At 60.1% G+C, this 14723-nt stretch overlaps 1 protein-coding gene across 1 annotated transcript; it reads right to left on the reverse strand.

The window, feature by feature from the left end:
* Window positions 1-1709: 1709 nt before the first annotated feature.
* Window positions 1710-14658, reverse strand: LOC134055088 (basement membrane-specific heparan sulfate proteoglycan core protein-like). The gene is made up of 23 exons (XM_062511221.1): window positions 14620-14658; window positions 14002-14043; window positions 13737-13857; window positions 13621-13639; window positions 12268-12292; window positions 11458-11539; window positions 10791-10811; window positions 10472-10702; window positions 9909-10163; window positions 9532-9810; window positions 8793-9062; window positions 8389-8703; window positions 8220-8307; window positions 7628-7707; window positions 7441-7541; window positions 6668-6693; window positions 5419-5486; window positions 4687-4956; window positions 4283-4597; window positions 4118-4201; window positions 3520-3600; window positions 3333-3433; window positions 1710-1907 (listed from the first exon to the last, which is right to left on the reverse strand). Exons 1-23 carry the CDS (start codon window positions 14656-14658, stop codon window positions 1710-1712), a joined length of 3111 nt encoding a protein of 1036 aa, XP_062367205.1.
* Window positions 14659-14723: the final 65 nt, after the last annotated feature.

A 14723-nucleotide genomic window follows, 5' to 3' on the forward strand; every position in this document is an offset into this window, starting at 1 on the left:
CCTTATCCCCGCAGGCCTCCCCAGGAGCCCTCGGCTTCCCCAGCGGAGGGGGCAGCACTGGACCCCCACATTGTGTGCACTGAGAGGGCAGGGGGTGAGTACAGGTGGGGACAGGGACTCATCACCCACGGGTGACACCCCCACCCATGTGCCCAACCCCAGAGTCTCTCTCAGGGTCCCCCCCGTCACCTCCCCCAGGTGACCAAAAGGAGCTGCCGGGACCCCATGGGCAACACTGGGACCCCAGTGCCGTCTACAATAATGTGTTGTGAGACTGGGGGACATTGGGAACACAGGGGGCACTGGGGGAACTGGAGGTCCCTGCCCAAGTGCCCCCTCCGTGTGCCCCACCTACGTTTGGATCTCATGGATTCCCATTCTGGCTGGGAGGTGGCCACGAGTGGGGAGGTCCCGTGCAGGGCAGCCCAGAATTCCCGTTCCAGTGCTCCCAGTTCCCCCAGGGGCTCCCCATTCCCTCTTCCAGTGCCAGGGAACACAGGACCCTTGTCCCTCTCATTGCACACACAACGCAGATTTTGGATTAAATCAGGAGAAATGGTTTTTGTTTGTTCAGCTCTGCTGCCTCAGCTCGCACTGTGCAGGGTTCTGCTCAGGTTGTTGAGCACAGCCTTGTGGGATTTGCAGGATTTTTGGGTCTCTCTCAGTCCCTTGGGGACAGGGACCAAAGGATCAATTGCTGCATTTCCACACTGGTTCCCTCACAGCTGCCCCTGCAGGGGGGGTTTCCAGCCAGCTCTGTTCTGAAAGCCATCAAAGGCCCTCGCAGAGCCACTGCTTGGGCTCACACGGGGTTTTGTGCTTCTTGCAGGGCTCAGCAAACCACAGCCAGGCCATTTTCCCCCCACAGAATTCTCACCTTTGCAGCAGCTCGAAAGCTGCCAGAATCAAAGGCAAGGGGGTGGGGGGAGCCTCAGGTCCTGGCTGCCACCTGGGGCTGGCCAGAGCAGGGCTGGCCAATGCCCATCCCTGAGCTGTGGTCATGTTGACAAGTTCCAGGAAAATTCCTGGCAGTCAAAAAACATTTCTTGGGGGCAGATCTGGGGGCATCTGAGCCCCCAAATGTGTCCAGTGCTCACACAGGAGCCCAAAATCCGCAGGAGAGGCAGCAGAGCCATGTGTTTGTGCACTGAGATGGTTTAGCAGCACAGCTGAACTGCAGAAACCACGGCCCGAATGACAACAGCTCATTAAGGGTTTGCTCCTGGTCCCTCTCCTCCTCCTCCCGCTGTGGCTGCTGTGTCGGGACCAGCAGAGGCCCAGGAAGAGCAGCAGCTCCAAAGGTGCTGTGGAGCCCCCTGAGGAGCCCTGGCAGTGCCAGCAAGGAGCGCCTGCTTTCCTCAACATCCCAGGGCAATTGAACATTCCCCGAGCTGCTGTGCCAGGGCTGAAGGGGGAAAAGGCAGTGAAAGGCTGAGGGTTTTCAGGGATTGTGGTGCAAAGGCACGGGAGGTGCTGCTGTGCACCTGAGACCTGCCTGGGGTTTGGTGCCGCCTTCCTTCCTTTGGGGATCAGGGGGAGCGGTGGTGGGGGTTGTGCAGGGTGTGTGCCTGGCCCCAGGACACTGCTACGCTGGCACCGGGCACTGGGATCCATCCTGCTGCCTCCGTCTGTTCTGCCTGCTGCCGGCGGTAATGGCGGGAGCGATTGGTGCCCGTGAGTTTGCAAAAGGAGCGATTTCCCCTGGTCCCTCACGGGGCCGAGGCCGCCATGGCCCCTGAGGGGTTGGAGCTGGCACCGGGGCGCCCCCTGCTGGCCGGAAGTGCTCCCTGCAGCAGCGCCCCCTGCTGGCCGGAAGTGCTCCCTGCGGCAGCTCCCCCTGCTGGCCGGAAGTGCTCCCTGCAGCAGCGCCCCCTGCTGGCCGGAAGTGCTCCCTGCGGCAGCTCCCCCTGCAGGCCGGAAGTTCTCCCTGCAGCAGCTCCCCCTGCTGGCCGGAAGTGCTCCCTGCAGCAGCGCCCCCTGCTGGCCGTGTTCATAACGACATCAAAGATGAACAAAGAGCCCTCAGCAGGTTGGAAATTTCTGTTCCTCTGTTCTTGGTTGTTTTGTTCTGTTCTGCAAATTTCCTAGCAATGAACTGTTATTCCTTTTCTTAATCATTTGCCTGGAAGCCCCAGAATTTGCGCAAATACAAGAATTTGGAGGGACAGGTCCTCTTTCCATTCCATTTCCTTTTCCATTCTCCTTTCCTTGGCAGAGGTTTCTCTTTTAAACCAAGACAGATTCCAGCTCCTGGGTTCCAGCGTGGATTGGACACACACTCCAACAGCAGACGTGGTCAGACACTTGGCCACCTCATGCCTTACCTTTTAAGTCCTGGGTCCACCAAGGTCCTCTCCCAAGCTGGGACCCCTGCTCAATCACCACTCAGGAGATGAGTTTGGCAGAGCGTCACTCTGTCCCCAGTGTGCCATGGCTGACAGACTGCTGGACATATGGGGCCCTGTGTCACCAAAAGCAAGGCCTGAGCCAGCCCTGCCACACACAGGGGTTCCAAAATGTCTTGAGACACCAACTTTTCCTGTCGCTGACACCCCACCCTGTGCCATGGCATGATCCCGACTCCTCAGGAAATGAGGGATGCTCAGGAAACTCCGCAGGGCTGTTGTCAAATCATCGTGTGGGGAACACGGCACAGGAGGCGTTTGAGAGAGCAGAGAAGGGAATCCAGAGCACTGGTTTTTACTGGCAGCCAAAAATTGGAGAATCCCATTCCTAAAGCCCAACAGAGCTGAACAAAGAAACATCATGTCTGCCAGTTGAACCAAAAAGCTGCATTTTGGTGCCAATGAGAGGGCAACGAGTCCTGTGTTCCCCTGGCAAGGGGAGGAGAGATGAGGAGCCGTGGGTGTGCTGGGACTGCTGAGAGGGGCATTGCAGAGGCACTGGGAGGACAGGGGGACTGGGAGAGAGAATGGGAAGCACCTGGATCTACTGGGAGAAATGGAGAGGCACTGGGAGGAGAAACAGGGAGGCCATGGGGGTACTGAGAGCACAGTGGGGAGGGAATGGGGAAATCTCTGAGGGTTGTGGGAGCACTTGGATGTGGAATGGTGAGTCAGTGGTGACAGTGGAAGAGGGGTGGGGATGGCCTTGTGGGGTCTGGGGGGCGTGGGTAGCTTGGGTGCCCTGTGCATCCTCTCATGCATGACCCCCCAGTTCTGCCCACCTATCCGTGAATGTTGGGACCCCATGGGAGCTATGGGGGGGACACACTTGTGTGTCTACCCGTAGCTGAGGTCCACCTCTGCCCCCAGTGCCTTCAGTGCCCCCAGTTCCCCCAGTGCCCAGCCTTGCCTCAAGTGTCACAGCACATTCCCGTAGATGTCCCCAGATTCCCTTGGTCGCCCATGGGTTGCTGGCAGCTCCGCGTAGGTCACCTGGGGATCCTGGAGTGTGGTGGCACGGGGGGACGCTGCGAGAGACACTGGCTGTGGCATCTGGCTGGGGGGACACTCATGGGTGACGTGTCCCTCTGTGTGTGTCCCAGCCTGGACTCACCCCCCATGTGCTCGGTGATCACGACGTGGGTGTACAGCACCTCCCCCTCCTCTGGGGGTGCCAAGGTCTCTGGGGGGGGCCCTGAGGGAATAAAGGGGATGCGTGGGAGAGAATGCGGGGTCTGGAGGTTGAGGGTTAAAAATGGGAGTGTGGTTTGGGCTCCCCGCTCACCTTTCCTGCTGATTCCTGGCTACTGCAAAGGAAAGAGGAGAGGGGGTAACTGTGGGGTCCCCAGGGCCCGGACCACTCTCAGGAACCCTGAAACCCCACTGCACCCTCAGTTTCCCCAGTGTCCTCTGATAATCCCTGCTGTCCCCCAGAACCCCTGAACCACCCCAGTGCACTGGACCATGTGACCCCCTAGAAGCTCGAGTTTGTCAGGGAGTGGAACACTCTAAATTCCTCCAGGATCACTGAAAGAACCACCAAAATCCCTGCAAGGCCCTCCAACATGACCCTAAATGTTTTAAAATCCTGAACAAAAATTCTCAGCGCACAAAGCAGACCAAATCAGAGGCTGTAAGTGCTGCCCCATCACACCCACATTCCGGCATCCCCCCAGCACCCCAGGGCCCCCATTGTCCCCATTGTCACCCACCCATGTTGTTCCACTGGTGCCAGCCCACAGCTCCACGCACGAGCAGCACCAGGAAGAGGAGGGACCCGCCAAGCCCTGTGGCCACTGCAGGGGACAGAAGGGACACATCAGGGTCACCTGTCACTCCTGGGGTCCTGCAATCCCAATCATCCTGTCTGACCCCACCTGTGATCCAGAGTTGTCCAGTGGTTCCCTGTGGTGTCACCTCCAAGGCCAGCTCTGGACTGAGTGCCCGGAACACGCGGTGCCCGTCCTGTCCCACCTGGTTGGTGGCCATGCACTGGTAGGTGCCCGAATGTCCCACATCGACGTCCCCAAGCTGCAGGAGGGGACCCCGGGCCAGCTCCTGGCCGTTGTGGAGCCAAGTGAATGTGACAGGGGCTGAGCCCACCTGCACCGAGCAGCGCAGGGTCACGGGGTCACCTGGGCGCACCTGGAGTGCCGGGGGACTGGGGGTGATGGTGGCATTGGCCACGGGCACTGCAGGGACACAGAAAAGGCTGGCACGTGGCCGGGGAGGATGGGGATGCTGTGGGTGGGGTCACCCCCTGCCCGAGGGTCCCGCTCACCCAGGACAGTGACATTCAGGGGGACACTCTGGGCCACGCTTTCACCGTCGCTGACCCGGCACTGGTAGTGGCCACTGTCATTGTCCCCAACGTGCCGCAGCTCCAGGCGGGGGCCGGTGCCCAGCGTTGCCCCCGAGCCCTCCCGGTGCCAGGAGAAGGACAGGGGACCTGTCCCCATGGCCACCGTGCAGCTCAGCACCAGGCTGTCTCCAAGTGCCACCTGTCCTCCGGGGGGCTGCACTGACAGGGACACCCCCGAGGGTGGGACCTCTGTGGGGAGACACAGGAGGTATTGGGGAGATGGGAGGAGTTGGGGACACCAGAGAGATGGGAGGAAATCAGGGTAGGGGAAGGATCAGAGAGGGGTGGGGAGATCCCAGTTAGGAAGAACAGGGCCCAGACACGGGGGTGAGGCTTGGAAAAGGGTGGAAGGGCCCCCCAGGAAGGATGGGACATTGAGGGAGGTGTCTCATGGAGAGGGCTGAAGGGAAGGCCACGGAAGATTCTAGAGACCCAGACGGGGAAGGTGGGCAATGTAGGAACCGAGGAGAGGGAGGGACATCTTACCCAGGGAGGGGTGAGGGAACCTGGAGAGGGATGGAGGCACCAGGGAAAGCGATCGGGAGGACTCAGGGAGGGAGCTGGGAAGGCAGGGGAGCATGGAGAGGGTTGAGGGAGGATGGGAGACTGGGGAGGGCTCTGGGGGCTCCCTGTGCCCATCCCCGCACTCACTGCACACCGTGACGCTGAGCTGGGCGCTGCTCTTCCACACAGCCCCATCCCCGGAGCTCACCTGGCACCTGTAATTCCCCGAGTGGGAGAACCCCACTGTTGAGGGTTAGTTCTTTCTTTTTTTTTTTTTTCCCTCTGTGGAATTTTCTCCATTGTCATGCTAAGATACCTGTTGACTGGGCCCTGGTGACAAGGGGGAGGGGACGGGAGGGAAGAAGCAAGCCCCGCGAGATTCAAACAGCCAGAAGAGGAAGCGGAAGGCTGGGCCTCGGCCCATTTCCCCTGCGGAGTTCGGACGAGAAGGACGATCGCCGCCTGTCCTCCATCTCGCCATCCCAGCGTCGGGAAACCACCATCGGACCCTGCCCGGCTGTCTTCTCGCTGTGAACTACCACCATCCAGCACTCTGCTGATCACCGGGACCGACACCGTGAGCGGAGAGCTCTCTCTCCATCTCTCTCTCTCCCTGGGACAGCGCTGCCATCACCCCCAGCCCTCCTGCAGCTCTGCGGGACCTGCCCGCCCCCAGCACCGGGAACTGCAGCTCAGGGAAAAGGTGCCTGCAGCCAAAAAACACTGGGACTGAGTTACTGTTCTGTTTGTGGGTAATTTCATAGCTGTTGTTGTTCTTGTTTGTCTTGTTAGATATACTAGTAAAGAACTGTTATTCCTACCCCCATATCTTTGCCTGAGAGCTCTCTTAATTCCAAAATTATAATAATCGGAAGAATCACTTTTTTTTTTTCAGTCCAAAGGGAAGCTTCTGCTTTCCTTAGCAAACACCTGTCTTTCAAACTAGGACAGTGCATGAGTGCATGCACGTATGTCAGACCTTAATAAAAGACAACAGCTTGTATAATAAAGTGGAGCATTCACCGTAACTCTATGAGTGTTACGTGTCTGACTCTGGTCGCTCCGAGCAACAAGGTTCCATATCCTGGGATACAGCGTGGATGGGTCAGACACTCCATGGGCAGATAGAGTCATACACTTGGCCACCTCATGCTCTGCCTTTTAAGTCCTTGGGCCTCCAAGGGCCCTGTCCCAAGCTGGGACTCCTGGTCACTCGGCCGCTCAGGGGCTGGGTTCGGAAGAGCGTCACTCTGTCCCCAGTGTGCCATGGCTGACGGACTGACTGACACATGGGGCCATGTGTCACCAAAAGCAAGGCCTGAGCCAGCCCTGCCACACACAGGTGTTCCAAAATGGCTCAAAAGACATCCAACATTTCCTGTCCCTGATACCCCACCCTGTGTCGTGGCCTGATCCTGTGTCCTGAGGAAAAAGAAAAGACTGAGGAATCCCCCCCAAGGCCTTTCTGACACCATTGTGTGGGGAACACAGCACAGGAGGCGTTTGAGAGAGCAGAGAAGGGAATCCAGAGCACTGGTTTTTAGTGGCAGCCCAAAACTGGAGAATCCCATTCCTAAAGCCCGACAGAGCTGAACAAAGAAACACCATGTCTGCCAGTTGAACCAAAAAGCTGCATTTTGGTGCCAATGAGAGGGCAAGGAGTCCTGTGTTCCCCTGGCACTGGGAGGAGAGATGAGGAGCCGTGGGTGTGCTGGGACTGCTGAGAGGGGCATTGCAGAAGCACTGGGAGGACAGGGCTACTGGGAGAGAGAATGGGAACAACCTGGATCTACTGGGAGAAATGGAGAGGCATGGGGAAGGGAAATAGGGAGGCCATGGGGGTACTGGGAGCACAGTAGGGAGGGAATGGGGAAATCTCTGAAGATTGTGGGAGCACTTGGATGTGGAATGGGGAGTTACTGGTGGAAGTAGAAGGGGAGAGGGGAAGGCGCTGTGGGTTCTGGGGGCACAGGGAGTTCTGGGTGCCCTGTGTAGCCTCACACGTGACCCCCCACTTGTGCCCACCTATCCGTGAATGTTGGGAACCCACGGGAGCAGTGGGATGTACACAGGTGTATGACTGACCATAGGTGGGGTCCCCCAGTGCCCCCAGTGCCCCCAGTGCTCCCAGTGCCCCCAGTGCCCCCAGTGCCCCCAGTGTCACAGCACATTCCCGTAGATGTCCCCAGATTCCCGTGGTCGCCCATGGGTTGCTGGCAGCTCCGCATAGGTCACCTGGGGATCCTGGAGTGTGGTGGCACGGGGGCACGCTGCGAGAGACACTGGCTGTGGCATCTGGCTGGGGGGACACTCATGGGTGACGTGTCCCTCTGTGTGTGTCCCAGCCTGGACTCACCCCCCATGTGCTCGGTGATCACGACGTGGGTGTACAGCACCTCCCCCTCCTCTGGTGGGTCCGGGGGCTCCAAGGGGACCCTGAGGGAATAAAGGGGATGTGAGGGAGAGAATGGGGGGTCTGGTGGTTGGGGGTCAAAGATGGGAGTGTGGTTTGGGCTCCCCACTCACCTTTCCTGCTGCTTCCTGGCAGCTGCAAAGGAAAGAGGAGAGGGGTAACTGTGGGGTCCCCAGGGCCCGGACCACTCTCAGGAATCCTGAAACCCCACTGCACCCTCAGTTTCCCCAGTGTCCTCTGATAATCCCTGCTATCCCCCAGAACCCCTGAACCACCCCAGTGCACTGGACCATCAGAGGCCCTAGAAGCTCAAGTTTGTCAGGGAGTGGAACACTCTAAATTCCTCCAGGATCACTGAAAGAACCCCCAAAATCCCTGCAAGGCCCTCCAACATGACCCTAAATCTTTTAAAACCCTGAACAAAAGTTCTCAGCGCACAAAGCAGACCAAATCAGAGGCTGTAAGTGCTGCCCCATCACCCTCACATTCCGGCATCTCCCCAGCTCCCCAGGGCCCCCATTGTCCCCATTGTCACCCACCCATGTTGTTCCACCGGTGCCAGCCCACAGCTCCACCCACAAGCAGCACCAGGAAGAGGAGGGACCCGCCAAGCCCTGTGGCCACTGCAGGGGACAGAAGGGACACATCAGGGTCACCTGTCACTCCTGGGATCCTGCAAACCCAGTTGCCCTGTCTGACCCCACCTGTGATCCAGAGGTGTCCAGTGGTTCCCTGTGGTGTCACCTCCAGGGCCAGCTCTGGGCTGAGTGCCCGGAACACGCGGTGCCCGTCCTGTCCCACCTGGTTGGTGGCCATGCACTGGTAGGTGCCCGAATGTCCCACATCGACGTCCCCAATCTCCAGGAGGGGACCCCGGGCCACCTCCTGCCCATTGTGCAGCCAAGTGAATGTGACAGGGGCTGAGCCCAACTGCACTGAGCAGCGCAGGGTCACGGGGTCACCTGGGCGCACCTGGAGTGCTGGGGGACCGGGGGTGATGGTGGCATTGGCCACGGGCACTGCGGGGACACAGACAGGGCTGGCACGTGGCCGGGGAGGATGGGGATGCTGTGGGTGGGGTCACCCCCTGCCCGAGGGTCCCGCTCACCCAGGACAGTGACATTCAGGGGGACACTCTGGGCCACGCTTTCACCGTCGCTGACCCGGCACTGGTAGTGGCCGCTGTCATTGTCCCCAACGTGCCGCAGCTCCAGGTGGGGGCCGGTGCCCAGCATTGCCCCCGAGCCCTCCCGGTGCCAGGAGAAGGACAGGGGACCTGTCCCCATGGCCACCGTGCAGCTCAGCACCAGGCTGTCCCCCAGTGTCACCTGTCCTCCGGGGGGCTGAACCAACAGGGACACCCCCGAGGGTGGGACCTCTGTGGGGGGACACAGGAGAGACTGGGAATATGGGAGGAGTTGGGGACACCAGGGAGCAGTGAAGGATTCAGGGATTGGGTGGATCTGAGTGGTGTGGAGAGGTCCCAGTTAGGAAAAAAGGGGTGCAAACATGGGGGCGAGGATTGGAAGAGAGTGGAACAGACCCCCAGGAAGGATGGGACATTGAACGAGGTGACGTATGCAGAGGGCTGAAGGGAACCCCAGGGAAGATTTTGGGGACCCAGACAGGGATGGTGGGACATGTGGACAATGGAGGGAAAGTGGATAGGGAGGGGCAGCTTCTCCAGGGAGGGGTGAGGGGACCTGTTGGGGGATGGAGGCACCAGGGAAAGTGATGGGAGGACTCAGGGAGGGGGCTGGGAAGGCAGGGCAGTACGGAGAGGGTTGAGCGGGGTTGGGAGACCTGGGAGGGCTCTGGGGGCTCCCTGTGCCCATCCCCGCACTCACTGCGCACCCTGACGCCGAGCCGGGCACTGCTCTTCTGCACGGTCCCCCCTTCAGAGCTCACCTCGCAGCTGTAATTCCCCGTGAGGGAGAACCCCACAGCAGGCACCAGGAACTGCCGGGACCCCTGCGGGTCCCCCACCCTCTGCCCATCCTGGTAGAAGCTGTACAGGAGGGGGGCTGGGGGCCGCAGGGGGCTGGGGGTGCTGAGGCAACTGAGATTGAGGGGGGACCCCACAGTGAGCTCGGGGGAACCGTCCAACTCTGGCACAGAGAAGAGCTCTGGGAAGGAGATGGGGGTGGGGAGTGTGATTCTGCGTCCACTGAGAACTGGTTTTGGGGTGTCAGGATATTTGGGTTCCAGCTGTGGGGATGCTCACCGTGCACTGTCACTGTCACCGGAGCTGACACTTTCACTTCTGATCCCACCCAGCCCGTGCATCGATAGCTGCCGCGGTTTTGGATCTGCTGGGTGGACAGGGACAGCTCGGTGCTTGTGATGGACCCACTCAAATCCTTGTCATCCTGGTAAAATCTCACGCTGGTGACAGGGTTGTCCGACCAGCCCCGGCAGCGCAGTGTCACCATGTCCCCCTCCAGCAGTGCCCGTGCTGGCACCTGCAGTGCCAGCGGCTCTGTGGGACAGGAGGGTCCCGTCACACTGAGGAGTCCGAGACAGCTCCAAAGTGGGTGCCCATGGCACCGGGGACATCTGGCTGCAATGTCCAGTGTGCGGGAGGGTCCCAGGGACACCAGGAGCAGCCCCGTGGCACAGCTGTCACCAGTGGGGTCCCACCGCACTGGGGTGCACTGGGATGCACTGGGATGTCCCTGTGTGCAGGGGACAGGCTCTGGGCACACGAGGGCTGTGAGGCCACCCACGGACTGGAGCCCACTCAGAGCTCTCAGGGAGCCACCCTGAGCATTTCAGATCCCCCCTCACCATTTGACACCAGCACGGGGGGGCTGTGCCCACTGCCGGGTCTGTCACACGTGTAGGTGCCACTCTCGGTGACAAGGAAGCTGTCGCGTCCATCCTGCCCCCAGTGCTGCCAGTCCTTGAACCAGGTGGTGGCACCGGCAGTGCCCGAGCCCTGGCAGGTCAGTGTCACCCGGTCCCACAGCACCGCCGGCGTCCAGGGGGGCTGCACGAGGAGCTGGGTGGTCTGGGCACCTGCGGGTGACAGGGGACACCAGCCTGCCAGGGCCGGCACGGGGGTGGGGACAGCGGGGCGGGGACATGGCATCCCCCGAGGACTCACCAGCGAGGCCGAGGGTCTGGGCTGGAAGGGAGAAGGGACAGGGCTGGGTGGGGGTGGCCCTGCAGGGACAGCAGCACCTGGGGCACCTGCCGTGGTGTCTGTCCCCAAAATTGTCTGTTCCCATGGGGACACTGGGGTAGCACGGAGATTTTGAGGACAGGGACACCTCTGTCACCCTGGGCTGAGGCAGAACATGGGGACACTGTGGACAACCCATGTGTGCACAGGTCACCTCCACCAGCCCTGCAGCACCTGTCCCCATGGCCACATCCCCATGGCCCTGTGTCCATGATCCCACTCCAATGGCTCCTGTCCCCATGGCCCATCTGCATGGAACGTGGCCCTTGTCCCTGTCCCTGCATCCCTGTCTCCCACTCCCTGTCACTACAGCTGCCCATATTCCTCAAGGTTCCTTTTCCCTCATCCTATTCCGGACATCTCTGTTCCTATGTTCCCATCCCCACATCCCAGTTCCCCTGTTCTTGTCCCCACTACTCTGGTCACACTGGGGTCCATGCCCAGGCCCTGGATCTGTTTGGCCTTGGGGACTTCAGGGGACCCCACAGCCCCCCTGTGCCCCCTCCCCACCGGTCTCTGCCTCTCCAGGGCCCATCCCTGGGGAGTCAGGCCCGTGCCCGGGGCACTCACCCCACAGGAGCAGCGCCACCTTCCCGGCCATCCCGGTGTCCCCGGCCATGGGCACTGGCTGTCACTCGCTGCCAGGGCCACCTGTCCCCTGGCTGGCGGCTCTTGGGATGAAGGGACAGGAAGCGAGCTCAGGTCTCGTCCTCGTGTGTAGGTGGCCCTTGGTTGGGGAGGGGTGTGGACAGGATGGGGGCAGGGTGGGGACCTTGTGGGACATGGGGGTGATGGTGGGACATGGTGGGGACAGGATGTGTCCACAATTTGGAGGGTGGGGCGGTGCAGGGGGCCAAGGATGGGTGTCATGGCATGTGGGTCACAGGGTTTTGGTTGCAGGGGGACAAGAGGGACCCTTGGGAATCGGGGTTCTGGGGGAAGAAGCAGCCCCGGGGATGGGATCACAATAATGGCGGTGCTGGGTAATGGGAGTGCTGGGGTGGGGGTTCCCCGGGGGGAGAGACCAAGGGAATGGTGGTGCCAGGGATGGGTTCCCACAGGAATGGGGGTCCCAGGGATGGGCAGTGGCTGGGTGGGCACAGGGGTCACAGCTCCTTCACAGAGTGCCTCAGATTTTGGGGTGGCTCAGAGCCCAGCACAGCTCCCACAGGGTGATCATGGCCAGGGGGGCTCCCCAGCCTTGTCCTGGAAGGTTCTGGCTCTCTGCCCCACACAGCCCTGGGCTTTTTCCCATCCCCACATTTCCTGGCTCAGCTGTCCCGGGGAACACCTGAGCAGGTCACAGGTGGGGGAATGCCAGGATGGGGAAAAAGGGGCTGGGGGTGCATGCAGAGGTTGGGGGGCTGTGGGGGATGGAGCTCTCATGCCATGTCCCCACCCGCAGGACTTTCAGTTTCTCCTTCCTGCAGCAGAAGGAAGAGGCCGTTTATGATGAGGCCAGGACGTGGATTCTGGCCTGGGGGACACATCCAGAGGGGTCCTGCCCTGAGGGAAAAGGGCTCCTCTGGAGTGCTGATGCCTGGCTCTTGTCCTGGGGTCTTGTGCCAGTGGGGTCCTCGTTCTTCAAGGGGTGCCACGTCCTTGGGGATTCCTGTCCTACAGGGGGCACATCCTGGGCACCTCAGTCCTGGGATCTCTGAGCATTCCCGTTGCCCCCAGTCGGGCCCTGACACATCTCGGATGCCCAGACCTAAGGGGGTTCTTGTTACAAGCTTGCCCTGATGATGGGAAATCCCAGGCTACATTTGCTGGATTTCCCTGTTGCCCAATTGGAGGAGGCAAAATTATACATCCACAGAATAAAGGCAAGAATATTTTCCTACATGGTTTTTATCACAATCAACAACGAACTCAGCAAATATCAAACTGGCAATGTATAAAATATTCTGGTTTCTACAATCCTTTAAATGCTTGGTCATTCCGCAAGTCACTCACAGTACAAACAAATCACAGGGAAATGAGATATTTTGGTTCCCTTCAGTAGCCCAGTGGTGCATCCCAGTACAGCGTTTGCTTGTGGATAACACAGAGTGTGGAATCTCCCTGAGTGTCCAACAGGTCCATGGGATTGTTCCCTGCCTGCCGGGCTGCAGCCCTGCCCATAAGGAAGGCTTTTGTTGGGCCAGAGTTAGGAACTCTGCCCATTTTTCTCGTGCCCACCCTGAAGCTTGATTTCCTTCCCACGGGTTGTGCTGCCAAAAGGGCAGAAACTCTGTGCATCCTTGGAGCAGGGATTGCACAGCAATGTGTGGAAATGCCCGTGTGTCCCTCAGGCTCTGATTCCCTGGTAAATTCACTGCAGCCTGCCCTGAATTCCCCTGCCTGGGCACTCCCTGCTCCTGCTGTGACAGCCCTGTGCCCCAGAGCCACGTGGGGAGCTCCTACTCGGTATTTCCACACTTTTGCCTCTCTTCTGGTGTCCACATCCAGAGCCTAAGAATTCTTTTAGAGAGGTTCCAAAGTGCAGCTGGTTGTTGAGGAGATCCTTGTGGGATTTGCAGGATATTTGGATCTCTCTCAGTCCCTTGGGGACAGGGACCAAAGGATCAATTGCTGCATTTCCACACTGGTTCCCTCACAGCTGCCCCTGCAGGGGGGTTTCCAGCCAGCCCTGCTCTGAAAACCATCAAAGGCCCTCGCAGAGCCACTGCTTGGGCTCACACGGGGTTTTGTGCTTCTTGCAGGGCTCAGCAAACCACAGCCAGGCCATTTCCCCCCACAGAATTCTCACCTTTGCAGCAGCTCAAAAGCTGCCAGAATCAAAGGCAAGGGGGTGGGGGGAGCCTCAGGTCCTGGCTGCCACCTGGGGCTGGCCAGAGCAGGGCTGGCCAATGCCCATCCCTGAGCTGTGGGGCTGGGCCATGGCCGGGCCCCACACCTGGATGGCCACTGGCTCCCAGCAGGAGGACTTTGGGAGCTCCTTCCTGCCTGGGGCTCCATTCCCAAGCTGCTCTTGCCGGCTCAGATCCTGCACGGGAGGAGGGAGAATGGAGAAGTCTGGAACCCCCCGGAGCCACCATCCCCCAGGACAAGACCCCCTCGGGCAGGATGTGTCCCCCTGGGACAGGAACCCCCAGGACAGGAGCCCTGGATGTGCCCCCCAGGACAGAACCTGCCCTGTGTGGCTCTCAGCACAAACAGCCTCTTCCTCCTGCTGCAGGAGAGAGAAAGTGAAAGTGTTGGGGGGCACAGCTGGACACCCCCATGCCCCACAGCCTCCCCACCCCTCCCTGCAGACCCCTCACCCTCTGCTTCCCCCACCCTGGGGTTCCCCCAACCCATTTCCTGATCAGGTGTTCTACAGGGTCATCAAGTCAGGAACAGGGTGGGGAGGGACGGGGGGTTGTGTGAAACTGAGGGGTTAAAGGAAGGGAATAGAAATTAAAGAGCAGGAAATGTCCCTGGGTCGTCAGGGGGACAGAGACGCAGAGACTCTTGGAATGTTCCTTTGGGGTTTAGGAGACCCCCTCAAACCACGGAACATCCCGGTCTACTGAGCTGGGCCCTGGGTGACACCAAAATCTGAGGTACTCAGGGCAGGAGCTGTGACCCATGGGGCCTGCCCAGCCACTGCCCATCCCTGGCACCCCCACTCCCCTGGGACCCCAATCAAGGCCCCCCCATTCCTTCTGTCCCCCTGCCCTGGGACCCCCATCCCAGGAATGCCATTCCACACTGTCTCCATTCCCAAGGATCCCCATCCAGGCAGTTTTAGCCTCTGGAACCTCACCTCTCCCTTGTGGACCATGATTTTCCCCAGCACCCCCATTCCCCTGGGACCTCCATCCCGGGGATTCATCCCAGGATCTCAAATCCCAGGAGGCCACTTTGGTC

Source organism: Cinclus cinclus, chromosome 31 (assembly GCF_963662255.1).
Source record: "Cinclus cinclus chromosome 31, bCinCin1.1, whole genome shotgun sequence".
Taxonomy (NCBI): Eukaryota; Metazoa; Chordata; class Aves; order Passeriformes; family Cinclidae; genus Cinclus; species Cinclus cinclus.